General features: G+C 29.5%; 1 protein-coding gene across 1 annotated transcript; it reads left to right on the forward strand.

Moving 5' to 3' along the window:
• Positions 1-388: 388 nt before the first annotated feature.
• LOC143240009 (zinc transporter ZIP10-like) lies at positions 389-26,216 on the forward strand. Its single transcript, XM_076481758.1, has 11 exons — positions 389-477; positions 5,580-6,192; positions 7,363-7,478; positions 8,776-8,983; positions 12,548-12,717; positions 13,476-13,646; positions 14,095-14,236; positions 15,430-15,855; positions 17,870-17,950; positions 18,300-18,487; positions 20,725-26,216. The coding sequence occupies exons 2-11, from the start codon at positions 5,745-5,747 to the stop codon at positions 20,869-20,871; spliced, it is 2,097 nt and encodes a 698-aa protein (XP_076337873.1). The 5' UTR covers positions 389-477; positions 5,580-5,744; the 3' UTR covers positions 20,872-26,216.
• Positions 26,217-26,560: the final 344 nt, after the last annotated feature.

A 26,560-nucleotide genomic window follows, 5' to 3' on the forward strand; every position in this document is an offset into this window, starting at 1 on the left:
AAAATTTTTGACTAAAATGCGATTGCGTATTTCCTGAAATTAAATGAAATTACAGCAACAAAATAAAAGCTTAGTTCAAATATATTTGAACAGTAGAAATGAACAACTTTGGTTTGATGTTTTTGGTTTTGCCTAAAACGCTCATTTTGGAAGTATCTCATATAAATCAAAAGCGAAATTAATTGTTCTAAAAACATTAAAGATTTATAAAAATTTACAATGGGGAATTTGTATGATGTTTGAAAATATGAAATATATTAATTAAACAAAATATTTTTTGTAAATGGTTAAGTATGTACATTAAATTTTGGTGGTTTAGATTTTTTATGTTTCAAAGTATCTTCCGTCTGTGAAGCATTTTTTAAGATATTAACTTATATTTTTACGTACACACTGTCCGCCATATTCATTCTAATTGTGTGCACACGGCTCTAAAGTGAAAATTATCTCGCGGGGACATTTAAAGTTTTGACCAAGGTAAAGTTGGTTAACTACAAATAACAACAACATTATTGCTATTGGAAATAAGATATGCGATACGTTTTAATTGTTCTTACTAATATGTTATTCTTGAGTTATTGTATAAAACGTTAGAATGCTTTTGACTTACTGTTAAGCCTAATAAGCAATATATAAATTTCTTACAAAGTTTTAGTTACACTAATGCCATAATAATATATTGATTATCTATCAAGTTTAAATTATATCACACCTAGTAATACAGATGGTCGCTTTATAAAGTTTAATGTGTATGACGTCATTTCAAATTATCTGAGTCTTAACAGGTTAAGATAAACATTTTAATACGTTAAGAGAATAAAATTACTTAAGATATTTTTCTTTGGTATATAAAATATGTAGTTTTGTTAAACGTTTACTTCTCATGTAACTTTAAGACCTTATATCAAGTTATCTTTATATATTTATTTAAATTTGTACGCAACATTTTTATTTAAATTTGAAGCATCACAAAAAAACAACAAACTTTTACAAAAAAATAAAATAATAAAGGCAAAAGTAACCCAGAATAATTTGAACAGCGTAAAATATTGGTAAAAATTCAAACTCGTCAGTATGACCAAATGAAAGAAAATTAAACAATGTAGATTTGAAATCTAAAGAATAATTGGAAAAGTATCTTCAGTTGTTTAAATTCTAGAATATATTGAAGAGGAACTAGCATCACTTTTAGATGAAATTTTAGTTGAATCTGATTTTAATTTTGAGAAAGATTTTTGATTAGATTCTGTGTGACAATCCTGATTTGATAAGATTTTTGAGTAAAAGGTTAAGTATTGGGTCTAAAGATAATATAATTTATAGAAGTCAGAGTGTTCCAGTAAGTGGGTGCTTTTCTAACTGATTACTTATTAGCAAAATTTCTGGTGACATTTTTGAGGATTTCACATTTTAATTTTTACACTTAGTAATGCTGGCATAAATTGTAATATAAGTTGTCCAAATTTTCTTATGACTGGAACAGCAAAAGCTCTGCATATGGTCCTACAAGACTGTCTTTGCACACCCATCTAAAAAAAAAAAAACTTACCCTTTACTTTTTGCAGGAAATAATCAGTTCCTTTTTAAACTCTTGAAAAAGTGTTTCATTATTGGGAGATGTATAGTATAATTGTCTTGGGTTGTTTTAGAGTTGGATACTAGATTGCTTCTTCAATTTCAGTAAAGAAAAGATTGCTGAATCTGTAACAGCAGATTACCCAAGTCATGCTTGAAAGCTAATAGAGTACCTAAATTCCTTAACTTTTAGGTTATATAATGAATGTAGAATACCTGAAACAGTAGTTCCTGATTTAATGTCAAAAGTAGCAGAATCTTGCTCAAGATACCTTCATTGTGATTGCTGAGTTGTATATACAGAGTGGGTCATTTGTAAAATTTGTAATTACTGTATTACATCATTTACCTACAAGACCACAATTTAGCAGCATGAAAGATATTTGTAAATATGTGAATGACAAATTATCTGAAGTTGGACAAAAAAAAGATACTGTGGAAAGTGTATCTTACAACAGCTGGTATGGGTATTAACACTTTTATTGGTAAACAGAGAATAATGTTTTGACCTTCCTAGGTCATCTTCAGATTAACTTTGTTAACCAGCCATTATGAGGTACATTTTTATTTCAAGTGGGTTTCTTGTCATCAAGAAATACTGCAAACAGGTTGTTTGGGGTTGTAATAATAAAAATGATGAATGTGAAGAAAGACAAGCACTTGCAATCAAGAGAAATTCCATGATCATTTCATAATATCTTATAGTTGTATTGTTCATATCTTGAATGTTTTATAATTAATATGATGAAACTTATATATGCTCTACAATTAACAGTCCAGTGTTAGTTATTGTAAATTATATGTATGGCTATAGTTTTCATCTTTTGAACATATTGTTTCTGACATCTCAAAAAGTAATAAGTATTTTGAAACTAAAAAAGAACATACTGGGTGCTTTTCCCTACAAGTCTGGTCTAAAGATACATCCTCTGGGATTTAGTTATGCCAGAATTCTGGACAGTGGCATCTTCTGAGTGAGAGTTGGTCTTTCTTTTGGAACTTCTCACTAAATGACCATCACTGGTGAATTAGATATCCTACAGGCAAATTTTGCTCTTAAGTATACAACCTTAAAAAGCAAGTGACAGTTAAATGGTTACTTTTTAAAGAAAAAAAAACCTTCATTGTGCTCATAAGATATTAGAAACTTCTAGTTCAGCTATTTTACATGGATGTAAAAGTCTGGATCTTGAATACATATTGTCCAATTTGGGCACGTATGAAAGCAAGGGAGCTTAAAGGTAAATCCATTTGTGTGTAAATGATTGGAAGATGGGGGAAAGGTTCTTGTGGGTTATTTCCACTAAACATTAGAGTTGTGTATACCTTCAGCAGTTGAACTGTCTTTCAATACGTATTTATTTATGTACTGTATATAAAGTGCTGTAAATGTAATTCATAGAGGCCTGTTATGGTATTACACATAGAGGAGTCTCTGTATGAACACACATGTTCCACTTCAGCTAGTCAACTTAAGAATAAATCTACAGGGTGGCCCGTAAGTCCCTACCCATCCATATGTTATTATGTTATATTCAATTACCCATGTATTATAAATTTGTTTCTTTTTTTGGGAGAGCAAATTGTTTGAAACTGACAATATTAAGGATGCACCTCATTCAGGAAGACCAGTTAAACGTAGAGAGTCATGCTGGTGTGGAAGAGTCAGTAATTAACTGCATACGTAAGATATATGGATGGGTAGGGACTTATGGGCCACCCTGTAGATCTCATGAAGAGGTAATCTTTTGTTGAGTTTACCACATTTAAAAGTGAGACAGATGAAAAGGAGATGAGTGTAATTGGAATCATGGTGAAAAGTAGATAGAGAAAACTGTCATCATCAAATAACAGTGATCTGGAAGACATCTTGGGATATCTTACAAAAAAAAGTTTATTTTTAGTCAAAAGTTAATACCAGTTATGATTACTGTTGATTGAAAATTTGAGAATGTTCAACAAGTTTTAGTTACCTTATGTCTGATAAGTATAATTTTATTATAATTATAAAATAAAAAATGACTACTTTAACCTAGCATGTTTATATTAAAAGAAAAAGTAAAAATTGGTTGTATTTGTTAAATTATTATCAAATTACTATTATGAACATTACCAGAGCAATGGTTTTGTTACATTGCATGTGTAAAGTGTTATTACTTGCAGTTAGATTGCCACTTGTGAGATACGGAATGGCTAGATTACAAGGTCTCCTCCTCACCTTCTCCTTCTGCATGGGAGGTTCTATCTCTTTTGGGAATATGGGTTTTTCTTGACACATAGGTGCCTTCATAATGATGAAACCATTTCAGGGTCCCTACATGTTTCTGTCCTTTTGTTTTGGTGACAAGTTAATACAAGTTATACCTGGCTCAAAAGTGGTGCAGTCTCACACTGATGTGATGTGTTTTTTGTTTCTTTTCCACACCTCATAGTCTTTTTTTAGTCACTTTCTTAGAGAGGATCATCTTCTCATTGGTCCTCCAAGTGTTTAATGTGGGATTCTAGCTTTTTTGAAAGGAGATATTGTTTTGGAAGTTAACATTTTCCCAAATTGAAAATGTATTTTTAACTAGATACTTATTCCCTCTCACATTTCCTTCTGTCTTACCCACTTTTGGTTTATTGACTACATTAGTCTTGCCCAATTTCAAAGTGATTAACAGATGTATTTTTAGAGAGGGTACTAGTTATAAGTAATGTCAAGCTGCTATTGGTGGAGGTTTGCTGCATGATCACTTACATGTTTACATGTAGACATGGAAAGAACTGAAATTTATGAGGCTAGTGGCTAATAAAAAAATTGCTGGGATAGAGAGCAGTACTAATTAAGAGAACTTTGTGGGTGGAGGTAAGTAGCTATGTAGAAATACATTTTCAGTGTAGGGAAAATTTAACATTGTAACTGTTGGTAATGCTATCAGGAATTTTACATTAAAGCTCTGATTAGAATCCCTTTGGAATACTGAGTCAGATTTGATTTTTTTCTGATTATAAGAAATTAAAATTATCAATCTTCTAAAAAATACATTTGTTTTTACTAAACCATACATGTAGGAGAACAAGAGATTTAGTTCAGGTATTCAAAATTCTGAGGGACTTGAAAAATTTACTTGTAGGAAGTATTTATTTCTGTTTTTACTAAAATGCTTTTTATGAACAACTGGTGTAAATATAGATAAATTCAAAATGATAAATATATGCACTGTACATTAATGAATTAAGTCTGATGTGATAAAATAATTAGAGAAACTACTTGCTATAATTCAAAACACAAGAAAGACATGTCAGCTGGTATATTGGAGGTTACATGCATAAATGACACTCTGGAAATGTATATTTTGAATTGTTATTTGTATTTAGCAGAATTATTTAAGATTTTTAACTTATGGATTGTGATTTTTTTCCCCTGATTTTTATGTATTTTTTATAAATAATGCTAAGTACCTTATTAAATCAAATAATTTTAGAATTGTCCAAGCCATTACTTTTATTTTTAGATCAATTAAATAAAAGTTATTTATAGCTCTTCAATAGGTCAAAACCTTTGTATGTACATGAATGACTCAAAAGTACAGCACTCTTATTTTGGTTACAGACTTAAGTGGTTAAACTTAAAATAATTCTAATACTATGACCAGGAACCTACTTTGAATTTAATGAAGTTTGAACATAGCTTGAATGGATAATGAAGAATACTTTACTATAATTTGAACATAATAAGAAATATACAAAGAGATCTGATGATGACGAACCCTTGTTGAAACTTTGAACATTTGTTTCTGTGTTAAACTTCTTACACACTTTTTTTTTACACCACCCATTCAAGCAATGTGCATATATTTAGTTTTAAAAAGATATGAAAACATGTAAATAAACAGTATAATGTCTGATTTATTTTTAAGAATTTTGGAAGGTCTGAACATGTACCAAATACGGTATTTAGGGAGTTAATGTACATTACATACATATACAAGTTACTTGAATATTTTTTTTCAATTTTTCAGCCTCTACATTGAAGCATCAAGTAAATCCCAGGAATAGTAGTTCTCTGTGAATGACTAAGCACTACATGTCCAGAGTTGTAGAGATTGTACAGAGATTATTCTTCATTACAACCAACTTTGTTTTCCCCAATTTTGTGAGGAGTTGCTTTTCTGTGATTGTACAACATGTGTTCTTGCATGACAGGGCTTTTTTGTGCATGTTTATTTGTTAGCTGTTGTATTACATGCAAATTTTTAGGATCAGAAGGACATCACCATCATCATCATCATCGGCAGCGCCGGGTTAGGTCGCTCAATGGAGAGTCTGAAGATCATGTGAAGACAATGAAGAAGAAGTTGGATCATCATATATTCCTGAAGGAAATTTTTGACAGATATGGTCATAATGAAGTTATTACATTTGAGGGATTTAAAGAGTTGCTTGAGAACCTTGGTGTTGGGCACAAGGTGCAAAAAGATTATGAATTATCATCACACAAAAATGAGGAAAAAGGATTTCATGATACTGTTGAACATGATCATCATGAAGTTGAAAAATCTCAAGAGTTTGGATTATTTTATGATCATCATAAAGATGAAATTGATCATAGTCACAGTCAAGCTAATTCAATAGGTATGTTTGAATTTTTATGTGTACATAGTATGGTCTTTGTATAAATGGTTGTTTAGCACACAAGCAGTAATTCCTTTTTCCATGACTTATTTAAATATCTTCTGAATAAGTCATCAGTTTTTCATTATTTTCATAGGTTTATATATAAACATTAAACTTGTCATTCTTCAAAGAAAATTAAACTGTTTCTAAATTAATTGTTTGGCTTATTGATGTATTATATTTAGTGATCAATTATCCTCAATAATCTTCCTATTTTTGGTTTGTTTTTTTGACTATTACAAAGACATTTTAAAATTATGTTTATCTACTATGATAGTTGTTTTCAGGTGGAACAATTTAGGGTTCAGTTGCATGTTTAATCTTAAACTGATGCAACATATATATAAAGTCATATGATAATCTTAAAGTATGGTTGATGCTTTTTCCATTTACAAGACAATTTTCCTAAACATCAAAATGGGTATTAAAATCTGAACAAAATCACCCTTGTTCATCACAGAACTAACCACATTGACCACTGATCATATTCATTCACTTACGTGCAACAAAGTGTTAATTGTTCAGTACGTATAAAACATTGCTCTTTTATTGACATCTTTTTGGTAAATGTATTTTGTATGGCTACCTTTAGGTGTACAGAATGTGTTTCTCAGTAATCTTAATAATTGGCCACCTGAAATTTCCATAATAAGATTATGACCCTTTTTTTTCAACCATTTGACAAGGTAAACTTGTTTTTCACTGTATCTTAACATCTTAATCAAAATATGGTTGTGGATCATGATACAGCTAAGTGAAAAAATGGAATATGAAGATATTTACATGGGGGGGGGGCAGCAGTGGCTGAGTGTAACATGCCTTGCACTGTACACACCTGCTACCAAAATGCACCTGTGCATACTGATGATTGGTAAGTATCATGCAACTAGCCTTTCTTTCTTTCTTTACTTTTTTCTTAAATGTTTGAGGGCTAAAAGAGATGTTAGCATTAATTATTGGAAGGGTTCCCCACACCCTCTGTTTCTACTCCTATTTGACAGCAAACAAATGTTCATGAAAACAGTAATAATAACTTAATAATAGGACTATTTCCTCCAATACTAAGTATTTATATTATTGCAAGGGTAAATATATCTAATGTTGAATATTGTGATGTTTATTCATAAGGAGATTCTCATTTCAACGCATCTAAATTTGAAGAGATGTTAGACAATACTACGTCACTTGATACAGATGGAGGTGACGTATTGGACCAACTTTCAACTACGGTTACAGGAACAAAAGTGAGTCAGTATTTTATTATGAGAGAAGATGAAGTACAGATAAGTTTTCATCAAGTTTAGTTGTTTAAGATAAAAGTTTTGAGAATGAAAATGTCTTACTTACAGCTATGAAACTTAAATTTCTGTGTTGAATAATAATGAAAGTAACTTCAGCTTTGGCATGACTTGGCAACTACTTCAGTTTTTGTATTTAATAAAAAAAAGTTACATTTTCATAACTTATTCTTTTATACATTAATAGAATATACAGGTTATACATTTTAGGGTAATTAGTGGAACTTGCTAATCAGTTAATTGCCAGGATTTTTAATCAGTTGCATTTAACTAATTGGTTATTAATACAAGATGACTTAGAAACTAAACAGCAACTTCAAACATTACCAACTGAGTTTTGATTCATGGGATATGCAGGACACTCTATAGCCTTGTGCTTACAAATGCACATAATGGTAATAATGAATTACTTGTATATTTAACCTTATCAAAAATATTAATAATCAGAAACCCTGATTTTGATTAGTTGCTTATATTTTTGATTTGTGATACTAATTGATGTAGCAAAAGGTCATATTAGATGTATTTTGATTACTGGATAGTTGGGAAAATTGTAAACAGAAATAATAGAAAACTAAGTTTTATTAGTTGATTATTTTCATGACCTTAGTTGATTTAATTTTAATTTCAGTTAATTAGTTATTTTACATGAAACTGAATAAGGCTTGTAGGTAGTTAATTATATCAGTTAATGAGTTCATCACTCAGCTCTAAATTAATAATATATATTAAAGGCCTGAAAAGAAATTGTAAATAATAATAAGGCTGAAAATAAAATTATATTAAGTATATTGCAGTGTACCTTAATGCTGAGTGTCACTCGTACTGTAGTAAACACTATATGTGTATGTGACATAAAAATATAGATAGTTCAATGTTTGTTTGTTGTTTATTGCTAAAACCATGGTCATTGCTTAGATAAGTAGATGCAACATTTTGTTGATATGTGAGTGACCATATCTCTATGTGAAGTATTGAGTCAAAATATAAGTACCTGTTAGTACATGGATTCACTTAATACAATATTCAGGTTTATAGACATATATACTGTATGGATGATTTTCCTGGTTGTTTTTGAGGTTTTTTCTTCCAATTTGGCAACATGAAAGAGAAATAATTAAGCAAACATATTTTTTTACATTTTGATGTAATTTTAGTGTTTGTCATTGAATGTAGATTAGAACAGTTATTATGTGTTTATAAATGTACTTCTGTTTGTGTTTATTAGTGTTTTTATTTTCAGTGTTTGACCTCATCTGAATTTTTAAATTTTGTTGATGTTCAACCTGGTGTGGAAATAAAACCTGTTGACTTCCTTAACATCTGTCCTGCCATCATCTTGAAACTTGATCAGCATCCCTGTGAAAACTCGTTTGTACATAGCACACATGTGCATCATATGGTTGACAAAAAGGTAGTGGACAAAGGTCATAACAGTTTCTCTCCTTATGGTAAGCTATAGAAGTGTATTGACTGCAATATTTAAATATTTTTTTTAGTAGTTTTATGTTGTTTTTTTGTCATGACATACACATTTTATGTATGAAAAAATTATTCTAAAATTCGTTGAAATGAATTAACCCCATTGTTATGGGTCAAAAGTCATGCCATTATGTTTGTTGACTCGCATTTAAAATTTTATTAGACTTATTTTATGAATCTATGTCAATAATTTTTGTACCAAATTGAAAATTATGATTTAAATTTTAGTATTATCTGTTAGTTAATTTCATAAATTAAAAGTAGATAATAAAAAAACCCATCTAAATATCAGTTTTTATGTGTCATGTGGTATGTTGAAAACAGTATTGTTTGAAATTAGATGTTTGTGATGTCCAAAAACAAATTCTATAGTTTCTTAGGAATTGTATCTCAAATTATCAATACTGACATGCTAGATTCTAAAATAAGAACCTGCTATCTTTTTTATATGCTGATGTATCACTACTTTTACTGAATCAAACATAGTGGGTCTGCCCACCTCTTTCCATTTTTGGAAATGCTCATATACACCTACTTCTGTTTATGACATGAATAACCTGTTGGAAGTTCATAATGTCTCCCTAGTGGCATATTTCTTTTTTTGTGTGTGTGTGAATCCAAGTGAAAAGGTAAGACTTTAGTGAGTTCAAAATTTCATATTTTTTAGAGCCAAATACAACTTAGTTACTAAGCTTGATCAATACAGTAGTATTCTATGGTATCAATGTAGTTATGATTTTTGAAGAAATCTTAAAATGCGATAAAAAAAATTTGATATTTTGCATATGAAAACCTTCCAGTGTTTACTAATAAAATGTAAGATACAACCTAAAACAAAAATTATTTATTTACACATTCTCCACATCTGAAATTTGATAAGACTTAGCAATGTTTGGGAAGCAGCAAATGAATACACAATTTGGAACTAGAAGGGGTAGTTGTTTACTGTACTTCTTTACTTATTGTTCTGTGTTTTAAGGGAAAGAAGTTTAAGAACTTGTTTGTAAGTAGTAATAATGTATATACGTATATAATGTATTATAAATGAAATGTGACTGTGACACTAAAACACAGCCAAGACAGGGCACTTTTTCAAGGTTAATTTTGTATTTTCAGATGTGTTAACATGAATGCATGTGCCTTACATTATTGGATCTTCTGTAATGTTAGCTAGGGATGGCTCAAAGGCCACTATGATGAAAATAATGAATATATATATAAATATATAATGTTATGTAAGTGTTATATCTTATAGCAAAGCCACATTGGGATATTTGTTGTGTCCACCAAGGAGATCTGAACCACTGATTTTAGAGTTGTAAATTCATAGACCAACCAGTGTCCCAGAAGAGGACATAATGTTATGAGATTTAAGTTATTGAAACTGAATATTTGTGTTTTCATTTTATAACTTGTAGTCATTCTAGAATGAAAAAGCATAATTTATAATTATTTCCTAATGTTTTGTCAGGGTTACAAGGTTGGTGAAACTGACCAACCCAAACAGATAAAATATAAAGTTTTTCTGATAAAACATTTGATAATTATCTGGAGGTTATATATATTTTGCATGTGAAATTTTAACATTTTTTGATGTATAACTATTTTTAATCTTAAAATCAAAATTACTTTGTATGTTGGATAGTCAACAATTGAGAAGAAAACAAGGTATAATAGAAACATTACTTAAGAAATCTTAAAACTTGATAAAAAAACAATTTGATATTTTGCATATGAAAACCTTCCAATGTTTACTAATAATCTGTAAAATTATATAAAGATACACATATATTTTCAAAAAGCATAGTATAATTACTCTCATAGATACTTTTGTGGTTATGTTTGTGAACTGGGCAGATTTCACCCAGTCTGTATTGGTAGGGTTAAAAAGTGATTATTAAAATTTATTACAAAATAATAGTCTATTTTTGGATGATATTTATGAAGAATAAACTTTCAGTAATAAATGGCCCTTTTATAGAAGAATGTAAAAGGTTTTGAAAGTTTCAAATAGCAACAAATGTTTTAGTGAATGTCAAGAACAAAAGCTGGTGTGAGGATAACATACACTGGTAATTAACATTGTACATATTGTTTATAATAAATGTAAATACATGTTTGATAAAACACTGTTTTTAAAATTTCTCTGCAAAAACATCTATGCTTTTCCTATACTCTTGCATTTCTCAAACATTTTCTCTGGTTTTATGGATCTTTTGTCTTTGAAACTGGAAACATTTATAAAAATTTATTCAACTGTGAAAGTATGTCAAATTTATATTTAATTTTTTCATGATGAAAAACTGACGTGTTATCTTATGTGCACTAACAGCTGCTGTTTTCATTTCTTTATTTTCATTATCTTTAGACACTATGTTGTTTTGTTCTTAAAGCCTCTAGCTTTGCCTAAAAAATTTACATGTTTTTGACCTTCAGCACTTTAATTATCAGTTTGTAGTTACTGTTAGGTAGTGTATATTCTCAACAAGTATTGTTTGGTTATATAAGGATCAGGTGCATGGTTATTAGAGAGTCTTTATTAGTTGTAACCTAAGAGGAATTTTCAGTGTTTTTATTGTGTTTTCTTCAGTGTTTTTCTCCTGTTTTGTAATTATAGATGCTTGAAAATCCCAGCTGATAGACTTTTTAAAGTTATGTATTTAATAAACTAGAACATGCACACTACTTTTCATTTTTGAGAAAATTTGCTTCAAATTCTTAAAACTTTCTCCTTTCACATCCCTTACAATACACAATTTCATCTTCTTAGTAATGGTTGTTACAAAATTCAAGAAATGAATTATCAAAAGATATTTTTGTGTGTTACAGAATGTATGATTTATCAATTGTACATCTTTCTGTTAAACTATTGAGTATCAACTAACACATTTAAGTATGTACTTTGCTGTGTTCATCATGCTTACCTTTAGTAATTGACTATTGTGATTGTATTTCTGTTTTAATTTAATAATTATATTGATCACCACCACAAACTAACTTGTTTTTTTAATTATTTGCTGCTTAAGTGGCAGTAAGCTTCTAATACAGCTACCATGCTTCCTACACACACATTATGTGTATGTGCTAGGAAGGCTTTTCAAGAGTAATTATTTCACATTTCAGTCAAGACCTTAAGTATGTACACAAATTGAACTGCAGAATAATAATTAAAGCTTCTTTATATAGAGGTCATGGCTGCTATTGCATCGCATGTTCAAACTACAAAGATTTTTGGTATACTGTACTTGAAAGAGATATGTGAAGTGATAGTTTTCCTTTTGTGTGGTGATATTAATTAAGTAGTAAACAGAAATTAAACTTTTGTTATCTCCTTTTTATATATAAAAACTATAACCTATACAGTGGATTTTCGCCCTGATGTTCCATTTCAAAAAAATTACTTACTTGATGAAATGAGTTTATCCCTTTGTCAACATCTTGCAACTCCTAGCAGTTTGCTCTGTTTATGGTTTTAAATATGAACTAGGTGTGTATGTGTGTGTATATATATAATATTTCTTTCTTTATTCTAGCTTGGGGTTATGCCACTATTTCTGTAATTGTTATTAGCCTGTGTGGTTTGTTAAGTGTGGCTGTAATTCCTGTCATGCAAAGGATGTTTTACCACACATTGCTTCAGTTTCTTGTTGGTATGGCTGTTGGAAGTTTGTCAGGAGATGCTCTTCTTCATTTATTACCACATGTAAGTTGAGTATAATTATATTTTTTAAATAACAAAAATATTTAAACTATACTTGCATAGTATTGTATCAGTTCAAAATATTTGTTTTGTGACTGCAGTGAATGGAACAAACACATAAGTTTAAAACATTTTTTCCTGTAATCCAACCTACCTGGAAAATTACCTTTTGCACTGACTGAAAGCAGTGAGAATGTCTTCCTGTTAAGCATTTCTATTACATTATTAAGTGAAAACTTACTGATATCATGTGTGCTGTATGTTGAATTCAATGACAAATAGATGTTAAAGTGTATTTTCAACTTATGGTTATATACTCAGTATATAAATATAGATCTATTCTATGTCTGAATGTGTGCCATGCTTTTCATGGTAACTGATCTTTAAGTGAAAAGTAAACCTGTGTATAATTTTATATTGACATTTTTAACACACACACTTTTAAATAATTCATCATGCAAGAAAACCTTATTTTTTTTAAATCTTTGTAAATATTATTTTATGAATAGCTACAGAACAGACTTGATTATTTTATATCCTAGTTGACTGTGTTTTTAACATATTTTGAAAAAAAAAATCTTATCTGGAATTTTATAGCCTGTTACTGGAAATGTATTTTTTTATTTCACTTAATAAATACACACATGTTCTTCACATTAAGAATTTCTTGCAATAAACTAATGCTCTCAGTTAAACTTTACATTCCTAGAGAATTATGAATTGTTTAGTTTGGCAGGTGTAATAGAACTTTTGTATTTTAGGCTATGGCAGGAGAACATATCCACAATCATGAAAGAAATGAACATACCACAGAAGAATCTATGCTAGTCTGGCGGGGTTTGGTAGCCCTGTTTGGAGTTTATATTTTCTTTCTTGCAGAAAGGTTGTTGAATTTGTTTACTGCCTATTATCGAAGGAGAAAGAGTGCCAAGGTACTTTTTTATATTTAACGTTAAAAGAATTAGAACATATTTGTGTTATTAAATGGAAGTACCTGAATTTTTTTGTTATTTAAGCAAATGTTCTAGGTGTGTTAGGTATTTGTATTACTTGGTTTCACATGTTGAAGTTTTTAAAGCTTAAATTAGTTAAATATGCAACATACAGCAGTTTACAGAATATCTGATATTTTATAAGTATGCAATTTTATACATACCTATAAATACCTTTAAGTTTGAAAAATGTATTGTCATAATAAGTTAATTTTATATTTTTCTGTAATTAGAACTTTGTCACAAATTTGGTATAAACCTGTTTTTTGTTCTGAATGATTTCAGGATTCGAATATCAATGTTTTATTTAAGATGTTAATTTAGGGAACACAAGTTAATTTCTTGGTTGATGTATTGATCACACAAAGATTTTCATTTTTACTTTTAGGCTGCTGAAGTGCCAAAATTACTGGTTGTTTTTCGTAAAATAGATCGTGATCGTAATCGAGTAGTTGGAGAAAAGTTATCTCATCATAGACAGAGCTCTTGTGATTGTAATGCAGATCCAGCTAATGTTAAAGATTTAGAAAGTATGATTTTTGTTTCATTTATTCAACTTAAATGTTTTTTTTTCTTTTAATGGAGTCATTACTTTGCAGTGTTGTAATTATGTGCAAAACAAAATATTAAATTCCTATCATGTATTCAGTTGAACTGTCTTCAAGGAAAAAAGAAATAATATACATTTTTTTTTAATTATTACCATTATTTATGTTACGTTTAACATCTTTGTTGTATTATATAAATTGATTAATATATAGTGAAATCCGTTAACCAGATGCAGGTGGTTATTTCAGTAACTAAATATTTAATTACTGTAAACAAATCATACTTCTACAGAATAGAAGAATTACATATTTAATATTTTTCTTTATATAAATCTGATTACTTACAGAAGTAGGGTTAAATTTGCTGAGATTTTTAAGAGATACACATAAGCCTACTTTAGTTTTAGATCTTATGGTTAATTTGTACAACCTTAACATTTATTTTTTTAAAAGGGTAGCCATATGTGTAATGAATTAGTGGTGAGGGAAATAAACAAGTTTTTTTATTTAACAATTGTCATTTAAATAATCAAATATGTCCTATTTGTTTCTCATTATTTTTACCAAAATACGAGGAAAATATTTTCAAAAATTTCAAAAGTAATTTTTATGTACTTTGGCAGTCATTTCTTAATGTTGAGTACTATTCAGAAAAGCTTCAACCTGTGATTATACAGTTTGGTATATTATTTAGGGCTAATTTGGAAAAAAATCAAGGTCCTGAAAAGTTGTGCTTTTTTATGAAATTACTAATAATTTTACATTGGGCAATTGCACTTAACCATTACAGTTTTAAACTGTCTATTATGAATTCTTTTGCAGCTCATTAGAAGGACTCTGTTCATGTTACTTAACACCTTGAAAACATATTATTGATAAGAATGTGGAGTATTTTTGTAATGTAATGTAAAAGTCACCACCATGTTGTTAAATTAACCCTTAGCACATAACTAAATGCATGAGAGAAAAACTTAGCACTGACTGCAGAAGATTGTTTTTACAAAACCACAATGTATTCATAATTGAAGTCTCTTACTTAACTTGTTTATTTGCATGTCTATGAGATGAAACAGAAAAAAATTGTATTATTCAAACATTTACGTATTTGTTATCTATTAGGAATTATTTTTTACTATCAGTCTTACCACTTCTTTTTCAACTTTACTATCTTTCAGGGTTGAATGCTGATCCAGAAGATGAAGAAAGGGAAGATGTGGAATACCATGAGCCACTTTCTAAGAAAGGCTCGGGTATTAATTGTGAAGACACATCTTTTTCAGTGGAACCTCGTGAAGCTTCTAACTGTGATACTTATGGGGTCAAAGACAAGAAAAATGTTGAGAAGCTGATTTCTTCCACACAGTTGGACGACTCTTGTCATATGATGATGGAAAAGAACATGATACCTGCTGAAGATGAATGCCATAAAGAGACACTGGTATTTCGTCATGATTCCACTGATCACAGCTATGTGGTCACCATGACAGACCATCATCATCACCATGGTCATAGCCATGAAGTCCCCACATCTGTGTCTGGTGTTGCATGGATGGTGATTTTGGGTGATGGGCTCCACAACTTCTGTGATGGACTGGCAATTGGTAATTTTTTAAAAAAAATTATAAAATTAATAAAATATTGAATAGTAGATTGTTTGAATGCAAACAGTGTTCTCTGCCACCACATGGATTAAGTGCAAAATTTTAATGTTGTAGTCTTTAAAGTTTCTCATTGTGCCATTAGGGGACTTTCATAGTAAATTCCATTGGAATTTCATCATCTTTGTCATGCATCTCTCTAGTGTTTAAGGTAGAATGTTGTTCTGATGTAGGTCTCATGCTGAAGAATTCAGACCAAATGTAATCCACTTTCAACACAATACAGGTCCAGTCTAAATAAAATTCAGAGCCAACTCTCAGTTGAGTAGCTACAAAATTTACTTAATAGATTAAACACTGTGTATTGAAAATCAGTGTTAAACATTAATAAGATATTTTAGAAACATAAACTCTTATAGTTTAAATGTGACAATAATTTATGTCTTTACCTTGCTATGTTAAAACAAAGTTAAATGTTTTCCTAATTGATGGTACATGGATGATATTGTATAGATTTGGAATAGAAAAGAACCAAAAGGATGTATGTGTACACAATCAAGTTCCTTCCTTTTAAGTCCTGCTAGTGGTAGTTATGATGGAAGACTTCTGATATTTTGGATATAAGCTGATCTTATATATACATTAATGCCAAATACTAACTTAGTAATTAAGGTTGATAAATATTAGGAAGGGAAAAGTTTTAATTGTGTTATTTTTATTAAGTGAAGCTTTAAAGAGATTTAAGTGTTTCAGAATAACATCTTTAATGCACCCAAACACAACATGAAGGTTTTGCTCAGCTTGTGTTTATTGATAGTATGCAATATATTCATATTATGTCCTCATCTTTTTTCTTAAACCTCTGATGGTTTTTTATTTATTACTTATTTTAGTAGAATGATATGATTTCATTATTTAGGAATACTGTTTTATTTGCATTATATTACATACATATGTCAGAAAACTGAATACAGAAATTTGGGGTTTGACCTGTGTGATGGGGGTATCTGAAATAGCCCATTGTGCAGTTTTGCACCTAAATTTATTTAGTAAATGTAAATAATATAATTTATGTGTAATAAACAAGTTTTGCTGTTATTTACAAATATTAACCTTAGTTTCTTAGAGTAATGGAATATTTTGGATTTCAATTTAATGGAGGTACTTAGATTCTAACAGTTAGATTCAATATTAGTTTTATTTCAAATTAAATGTAAAAATTATTTTCAGGATCACACAACTGGTGAACACTTATTCATTTTGTTAAGTTGTTAGAACTATTTTCAATAATGATTCTTAAAAGTAAAAACGAAAAGTTAGAGTCTATGAAATTACATTCAGTAATAATATAAATTGCTGATGTAACTTTAAAATTCCTTACCAGTGTAATTGATTTGGGAATGGTCTATTAGATAGTATATGCCTGGATTGTAAATCTGAAGTTTTGTGGTTCATATCCTTTTGTTTCAAAAACGTGCTTTGTTACTTTGGGTTTTGGGGTATGCTGAAAGAGTGATGATCAAATCCCAGTATTTGGTGTGACAGGAGTGACCTCAGAGTTAGCAGAGGGTGCTGTTGACTGATTAGCTGGTTTTTTTCTAGTCTGTCAACTGAAAATTAGTGGTGACTATGTGAAGCTAAGCAAAAAAGCAAACAATCAGTTTAATACTTTTTCCTTCATGTTATAGCATGCAAATACTTAATGTTATAATAAACATTAATCTAAAATAAACAACCAGAATCTTCTTGCTATGTAGTTTTTACTTATTGTGTTGTGAAGATAATTAATTTTTTCTTAGCAGAAAGTGTTGCAGCAGACAAAATATAAAATTACATGAAATATCTGTATTTGTAACAAAAACCATTCCTATGCAAATATTTCAAATGGGCCTTGTGCAAAAGTGTGCTTTTTTTCCTGTGCTATGCTTATGAAGTGGGAAGAAAATTGAGAATTTTTTCAGAAAGTTGTTTGATATTTTGCGACAGCATCATAAATGGATCATTTTAACATCTGTAGGTGCTGCATTTGCCTCTGGAATATCAGGTGGTTTAAGTACAACTATTGCTGTTTTTTGTCACGAGTTGCCTCATGAACTTGGTAAGTTGATTTAATTATTATTTTTTTTTATATGAATATATTTGGATAAATAAGAAATTATAATATGTATAAATATATGGTAATGTTCATAGCAAAGGATCACTCAAAAGCCAGTGAAAGATATCTAGCTAGATATATGCTGATCATAAAAATGGCAAATAGTCTGAAAAGTTAGTTTTATAGACTATAAATGATAAGTATTTTGACAAATTTAAGCACCTTGACAAATGAATATTTACTGTGATTATACAAGAAAGTGGTTGTAGAATATTTAGGGTTTATATAGAAGTATTCTGACAAGTAACTTTCAACTTATTTTTAAAAATGAGTTTAACTTTTTGTCACACAGGTGACTTTGCCATGCTGTTGAAAGCAGGAATGTCTGTCAAGCAAGCTTTACTTTATAATGGAGTTTCTTCTATCCTTTGTTTTATTGGTATGGTTATTGGAGTAGCCATGGGTAATGTGAGCACTGCTAGTATGTGGATCTTTGCTGGAGCAGCTGGAATGTTTCTGTATATTGCCTTAGTAGATATGGTAAGTAGATTGAATATAACACTCAAAATATGTAGCTATAGTTTGATGTGTATGTGTTGAATGAATTGTTAGTTTCTTTATTCACTATAAACATCTTTTGTACATTTAAAGTCATGCAATTTTTATAAAATTGCAAAATGTTTTTAAATTTTTATCTACCTTGCTTTCTTGAAGTGATTTTTTTTTTACTGGAACTAGAATAATATGTCCTAACATACAATACTCAATTGAAAAAGTAATTAACTACTTTAATTTGGTGTTCAAATTATAATAAATATAAACTTGTAACCAGTTTATTTTGGTTATGGAAACTCAATACTCTTGTTATAGAATGAATTATTGCTGTTCAACAAGTACAATAATTTAATTTGTATTGTGATATCCAATCATGGTTATGCAGTGCAGTGTGTAGTAATTTGAACTGTTAAAAAGTGTCTTATTAACTTGGGTATTAACTCTTTGGATCAGTTGTTAGAATATTTGCTGTGTATGCAAGAGATATGAAGTTGATAAAGTTCAGTTCCATAACTTTTTCTTTCTTTAATGTATATAATGTAGTCTAATTACATTTGTTTATTGTTTTGCAAATGTATTGTCACAAGTGCCTAGCTTGCAAATTTAAGAGTGAAATAAACTTTTATAAGCTTTTTTTTCTTTTTTTTAGAAACTGTAGTATTCTGTAATGTGAAGAGGAAAAAATTAATTCCATAGTACCTCACTGATTTGGTTTCTTTCTGTACCATTTTCTGCTTCTGAATCTTGCTACTGTTCCTATATAACAGTATACAAATATTGACCATATTGTTTTATATAGCTGTTGGTCACTCTCACTTCCAAGAGTAACATATAACCTGCTGCCTAATATCACCAGTCAGTAATTGTTTTTTTTTTTCTACTTCTCTCTCCCTCTTCTGTTTTCAGTTTTACTGAAGTCTGTTTAATGCTGTCAGGTAGTATATTTAATTTCTATCCTTGGGCCTACATGAAAATCTTCAAGTTTCATATTTCCTTTTATTAAATTTCAGTATGCTGTGACAGTTATCAATTCAGGCATGGTTAAAAATTTGCTAATTTTATAATTAAGCAATATTTCATTATTTTGGTATATGTAATTACAACCTGTGGGCTTACTCATCTATATATGATACTATTGATAACATGGTTATGAAGGGCATAGGCCTATTTAATAGGAAATTATAATATTTATATTAAAAGCAGTTAAATAACTGAGGATTAAGTGACACTATTTCAATAACTTTATCACTAAAAATTAGATTGAGAAAAGGATTGTATCTTCATGTGCTTACAAATTACAGTAAACATATAAAGTATGTAACTGTCTAACTTCAGCATAAAATTTGCCCAGGATACTGGAAAATTTCTAACATTATCATTTATGTTTACTCACCATTCAGTGTAGAATCCCTTGAACTTGTAGCCTCCTTTGTTTATGTTTTTAGTACTTTTACTGTCCTTTTCTGCAGTGAAATTCTCCAGTTTTTCTTATGCAAGTACCTGAAATCTTATGTCATATGTTGACATTCATTTTATGAGTTTCAGCAAATCGTAATTAGGCATATACAAATCATCAAGTTTTTAATATGCTAACAAAAAAAATCCTGGTATCTACAATGCCCTGCTACAGAATCATGCACAAATGACAACTGGTCAACAGTCATAAGCATTCTGTTGACTAGCTTTTCAAGGCAACATTTCAAATATTTTGTAACACATGAAAAATTATTGGCCAGTCGAGGTGAAGAATTTTTGCTTGGTGTAGAACAAAAAACAACTGTCATTGGCTGCAGAATACCTAAATTTACAGTACAATGTTTAAAACTTAGTCTCCAAACTTGACCAGTTATATCTGATGTTGAACGAGTGGTTTCTTGATGTTTATATTGTACTACTTTCTATATTTTGTATTCCAATCGTAGTGCTATTTTTCAAATCAAAGATATTAACATTAGGAGACCTGAATGTAAGATGCTAAAGATTTTTTTTTATAATCTCACTGATTTTATTTTTTTGTTATCCTCAAAACTGATTTTCTGTAATTCTAAAATGTTGTTAGACCCTTAAATTGTTTATTTTTTTAAGGCACTGACACATTTTTTTTACTTTTAATTATTCTTTCATTTCCCTTATTTGAAACTAAACTTGATTTTTCAGTTTTGTTCTAATTTCCATAAATTCAACTAGTGAAACATATTTCTTATACAAAACATTTCTTACAGCTTCCTGAACTTGGCACTAGTTCTACCCATCTCAAGAGTCATAATAGTCACCAGCTAGTTATACAGGTTTTAGGGATATCATCTGGTGCATCCATCATGTTGCTTATTGCTGTCTATGAGCATGATTTAATGCATATTCTCAGCTGACCTGACCAAAAAATGTTTTATTTGAATTCCACTTCTCAACCCAGTGGTAAAACAGATTCTAAAATATAAAGGAATTTATGAGCTTCTTACAGACCATGTTGAAATGTAGCTAAAACATTTGTTTGAACTTGATTCAATGACAATGTTATGCTTAACTGAATAACAAAACATTTTATTTAGATACCTTCAACTACCATAATAGAAAAACAGGTTATAAAACTACAGTATTCATGAGGCTGTGCTCAACAAGAAACAAAGTGCATTTATATATTAATGCTATTTATCACAAATAGTTTTGAAAACTCCTAGTTTCTTCAGATTTCATATGTAGATTAACTGGTAGCCATTTCAGTTGATAAAATGCAGTTCATGAAGAAACTGTTAAATCTATGGGATATAATCATTGTAAAGAAAACATGAAGTGTTGCATTTCACAATTATTTATCAGTAAAAGTTTATTTTTAGTGGGAAATTGTTTCAATTTCACGAGTTTGCAATAGTTGATATGTTATTAGTAACAGTTGAATTTTTCTTGATGTCAGATTTCTTCATTTCAGTTACATTTTACAGTTTAGATTACTATGTATTAAACATTGGATATTTTTCATATCAGAGTTTTTGATTCCTTTTATGGTTCCACTGTATTTCAGACTTAATTATAAAATTGGTTATACTCAAGTTTTTATGTTAAAATGCATTTTTTATATATTTTACTGTTGTTAGATCCACTGGTGAGAGGGAAAAATTTATTTCTTTATTGTGTTGCATATGGAGCAAGCCAGCATGAGTTGTTTGTTAACACGAACTTGGTTATTTAAGTTAAAATTTGCTTTTTGGTAGCATTAAAGTATTTAAATTAATTTAATATTTGTATTTGTTTCACAGTTTGTTTTTATATTTAAATTTCTTGTCAAGTAGGTTGGGTTTTACTTGAGAGCACTTAATGCTATGTTGTTTTCAGCAGTTGAGAAACTTGGAAAGACCCCATTTTTCCATTATACACTGTATTTTGGGTAGGTTTAGCAAAATGTTTTTTTAATTATTATTAAGATACAATGTCAAACACCTTGGAAATCATTTAAATCCTGAAATATTAAAATGTAATTTTCTTGTGTTGTAGGGCTTGCTCTGGATTTTTTTGTCCAGTTAACTTTAAAGTTATATACTTTGCATATATTTAAATTCTTTTGAGTGTTAGTGCATACTTGATAAGTAATAATTAGTTAGTTTCAACTTATATGTAATAGGTGTAAAAATGCCAGCCTGTTTGCTTTTTTTTAATAATGTCTTTAAAATACATGTTATTTTATTTTGCTCACAAGTTTTAAAGCAAGGTGTTTATAAGATTTATTTACAACCCAGCAAGTTGTTAAATGTAAAGCACCTTAGCTGGCTCAGCATGCTATTTATGTATAGTAATAATATGTGGGTGATGTCACATCACACTAAGACTTATGCAAGCTTTCCATTTTATACATTAATGGTTTCATTTGTCCCACTGGTACTAAAATATTGAGGGTCAAGCACATGCTGTTACTAAGAGCATATACTGAAGTTATTTTCTCAGATAAATGCATAAAATACATTTTGAGTTTTTGATATTCCAGTAATGAGTTGAAACACACTAGTAATTCAAAAGAGGGTGAAAGTGGTAAATGATACTTCTGACATGGTCTTAGTCCAGCCCACAAAAAGCTATGGTTCTGGAAGCCAGAGGGGTTTATGTGCTCTCTGATGCATTCAAGGACATTTTGGATTAAATATTCACACTATTTATTGTGAGCATAACTAGTGGACCTTAGATTTTTGTCACTTTCATTCATATTCCAAAAAGCAAAATTATAGACCAATTAACATACACACTGGTCATTTCATCAGTTAGACCAATTAAATAAAACATGGTCATTTACTGAAGTACTGAGGCAATACAATACAAATTAATTTTGTAAATGACTATTCAGTAACTAGTTCTAGTAATTTTCTGAAAAAAACATGTAGGTAAAATTACATAACACTTACTGGTTTCTTGTGCATGTAATTTTCTGGTCTCATGATTTCATATTCTCACATATAGCATAACTTGTGACACTGAAAATAATTGCCTTAGATGTTACTATGTTATCATATTACTGTAAACAATTTTGTGAACTTTGTTTCATACTTACTTTCTCTCCCTCTAAGTTTCACTGTATTTTATCTATCTATATCCAATTTAGACTCCATCTAAATGCCATAATGTATAGAAAATAAGTGTTCAGTGAAAGAAAAATGTCTATTCTATGTAACAACTGGATGAAAAGCATGCATCACAGGTAGATGGCACAACCTTTCATGCTGATCCATTTGAACTGTGCATCATTGTACAGTAAGGAGTTGTTCAGTCTTCAAAGTATTTGACTTTAAAATTTCTTTTGGATCTGTTAGTATTTTCAATTAGCCAAGAGTCTCTTATATCAGTTTCTTTCTAGCACAGATGTAAAGTAGACAAAACAAACTTTAGTCAAGCATATTAAAAGGAATCTTTTTTTTTTTTTCTGGTCCCTGACCTCCCCTCGTAATTTATTTTAAAAGATTCAAACAAATTGGGTAGACAGACAATTTGACAAGAAAAGTTACTGTACAGAAACTGATTACATGTATTCATTGGGAGAAGTTATTTAATGACAAAGTAAAGTATTTTATGAGCATTTGAATTTGATTGCTGTTGGACATACTTATCTTCAAAGATTTGGGTCAGTTGACCCTTTATAACAAAACTGTATGAGGTAAATTGAGATATATGCTTGGTTTTGAGGTAGTGAAAAATTTGAAGCCATCACGAGTTTTCAAATAAAGTGTACTTGTACAAATGTTCAACACAAACAAGGTCTTGTTTCTTGAAATGCTATCATACACACTTCTTATTGGGAATCTAGATTGATCCAGTAAAGATCGTGTAGTTTAAGTTGCTGCTGTTCTTCTTGTGATGTGATACTCACGTTTTATTACTAAAGGCTATACCTAACAATGTAAATGAATGTATACTTTTGCTTCCTGGAGTTCCTACAAGAACAAGCCAAATTCATTCACTATAATAGAAACATTCTCTTAAGTAATGTATTGATTAAGAGAGATATTAACCTGAGATTTGCTGTAAAGTGTGTTATAAAGATATTTCATTAACTTAAATATTTTTTGTGTTTTATTTTGAGATTGAAAAGTTTAGGAAGTGCAGTTTATGTGTTGAACATAATATATTTTATTATTAAACAGATTGTAAACCTTATATTAAGTGTTGTTCATGCTAGATGTAAAAAAAAATAAGGAATACAGCCATCATTACAGTTTGTCACTAAAAATCAACAGTAATAACTGACTAAAGTTTTAAAGTCCAATAAAAGCATGTCTGCATACAAAGATCGGTTGGTGGTTTTGAAACAATTTTTTTATACTTTTGTGCTCAGCATCTTCTCTGAGAGGCTGTATATAAAAGGATTGATGAATTTCTCCATTTTGTATGAAATGTTAATAGAATCTTGTTAGCAAATATTCTAGAGTGCAAGTTTTTCCTCCACCTTCATTAAAAAACCCGCTAAGAATCAAACAAGGACAGAATCACGAAATTGTTAGAGAACCCAAAATAAAATAACTTATAGGGAACCATCACCTTCTAAGGAACTTTGTTACATTACCCTCACAAATGTTCATTGAAAGTGAAGTTCTCTTTTTGTTAGTAGAATATTTATTTTTGTGTAATACAAAGTTATTTGGTGAAAATGTTTTGCTAATTCAGTCTGAACCAGGAAAGTATAAACAGTAAGCTTAGTGATAGATTATTAATTTTAAATGATTTGATCATTTTATAATCTTAGTTGTTAGATCATTTATAGTAGTAACTTTCATGTGTAATGAGATGGTTCAGCTTAATAATTAATATTCTGCAGTTGAAAGGGACACTTTTTGTTGTTGTTATACATAATAATTGTCATTTAACCTTGACTAATCACATAACAATAACAGGTAATGTTCTATTTTATTAGTTCCAATGCATGAGATGATTTAAAATGTATTCTAAAAACTGAAAGAATGTTACACAAGATTTTCTTGTGTTTAAGGTTAGAGACAGTTATCTATGAATGGTGAAATTTATGATTAAAATTCTAATTCAGTAGAAAGTGATAAAGGTATATGTATTTTTACAAAACACTTTGATAACTTATTTTATTGCTTTTATAAATACCTTTGAAAACTTAGCATGATAATTTTATACAGTAGCACCATATGGTATATTCTATATTTCTTTGCTGTAATAGTCAAAAATTTAATCATGCTATATTACATTTAAGAAATGAAATTATTATTGTGCTTTACCATCTAGGTGAACCTGTGAGCACTGAAATGAATGTGGTGGAAAGCATAATTTGAAATTCTTTTCAATTAATTTCAAAGCAACAAATCTTACTTTGGAATAGTTGCAGAGGCCAATTAAGCTTGGCTGAATAAGTTTAGCTTAATAGGCACAGAGTGCCAACATTGTGACTATAGCTTTTGAATAATTTCTTTATTTTACTATTATCTATAACGATAATATTTGCATAATAGAAAAAATTTAAACTATTGCTCAAGGAACTTTATGTGGAGTGTACGTCAGGTAGAAGAAATCTAATAATTTTTCAGACTAAAACTTTGAAAAAATGAGAAACGGGACTTTGCTTCTAGTCAGACATGAATACAGAAGGTTGAAAAAGTCAAGTTTCATTTAATAACTGGATGCTTAATAAATTATGTAAACATTTAGATCAGTGCCTCTTGATTTCAGATTGAGAAATATTGTTTAATTTTCTAACAAGTTTTAAATGATTTAATTAATATAACAAATCAAGTATTTTATTCTGACAAGTACAGAGTATAAGGGTGTTTTCTTAATTGAGATGTCACTACATCCTTCTCAGGAGCATATAAATAAGAAACAATGCCATTTTAATTTGTTGTTCAACTTGGATCTTAAGATCTTGTTATGTATTAGACTTCAGCTTTTAACTTTATAAATGTTATCCTTCAATATTACTGAAGTTTTGATGGATAAAATCAAAGTGATAAATGTTGGTAAATATACATAGTTCAAGTTACATTTATATAACAATAAGTTATTCCTTTCTGTTCAGTGGAATACAACTTAAGTTACTTTGTGCTTTCAGAAAAATCAATTAAAGTACATTATGTATTTTCCTCGTGGACCTATAAGCTTTTACAACTGTCTATTGTATATGCTAAAGCATTATTTTGAAGTGAGAATATTTTAGAATTACAGTGTTGTAGTTTTGACCTTTGTTTGTGAATAAATAAATTGATGCTTTAGAATTAAACTGTTGTATATTTAAAACAACATGCATACATACCAAAAGGTATTTCGTGAGGAAAATTAGCAATGAATTTTTGATTAAACTTGGATACGTTTTGCAATTACTGGTAATAAAGTAAGGTTATGAGATACTGTAATGTTGGAATTAAATACAAGGATCTGTATATGGCATGACCATTGGCTTTTTCTATGGATATAGTTGTCATTTTGGTTTCCTCTCACCCCAGAGTTAACCATTCAGTGTTCTTGGTCATGGTTATTCACTTCTTCCAATGATATTGTGAACCTAATCTCTATAAATATGCATGCTTTTCTTCTGCCATTTGGCATTGGGGAAAAAATTAACCT

The sequence above is a fragment of the Tachypleus tridentatus genome, chromosome 13, assembly GCF_004210375.1.
Source record: "Tachypleus tridentatus isolate NWPU-2018 chromosome 13, ASM421037v1, whole genome shotgun sequence".
NCBI lineage: Eukaryota > Metazoa > Arthropoda > Merostomata > Xiphosura > Limulidae > Tachypleus > Tachypleus tridentatus.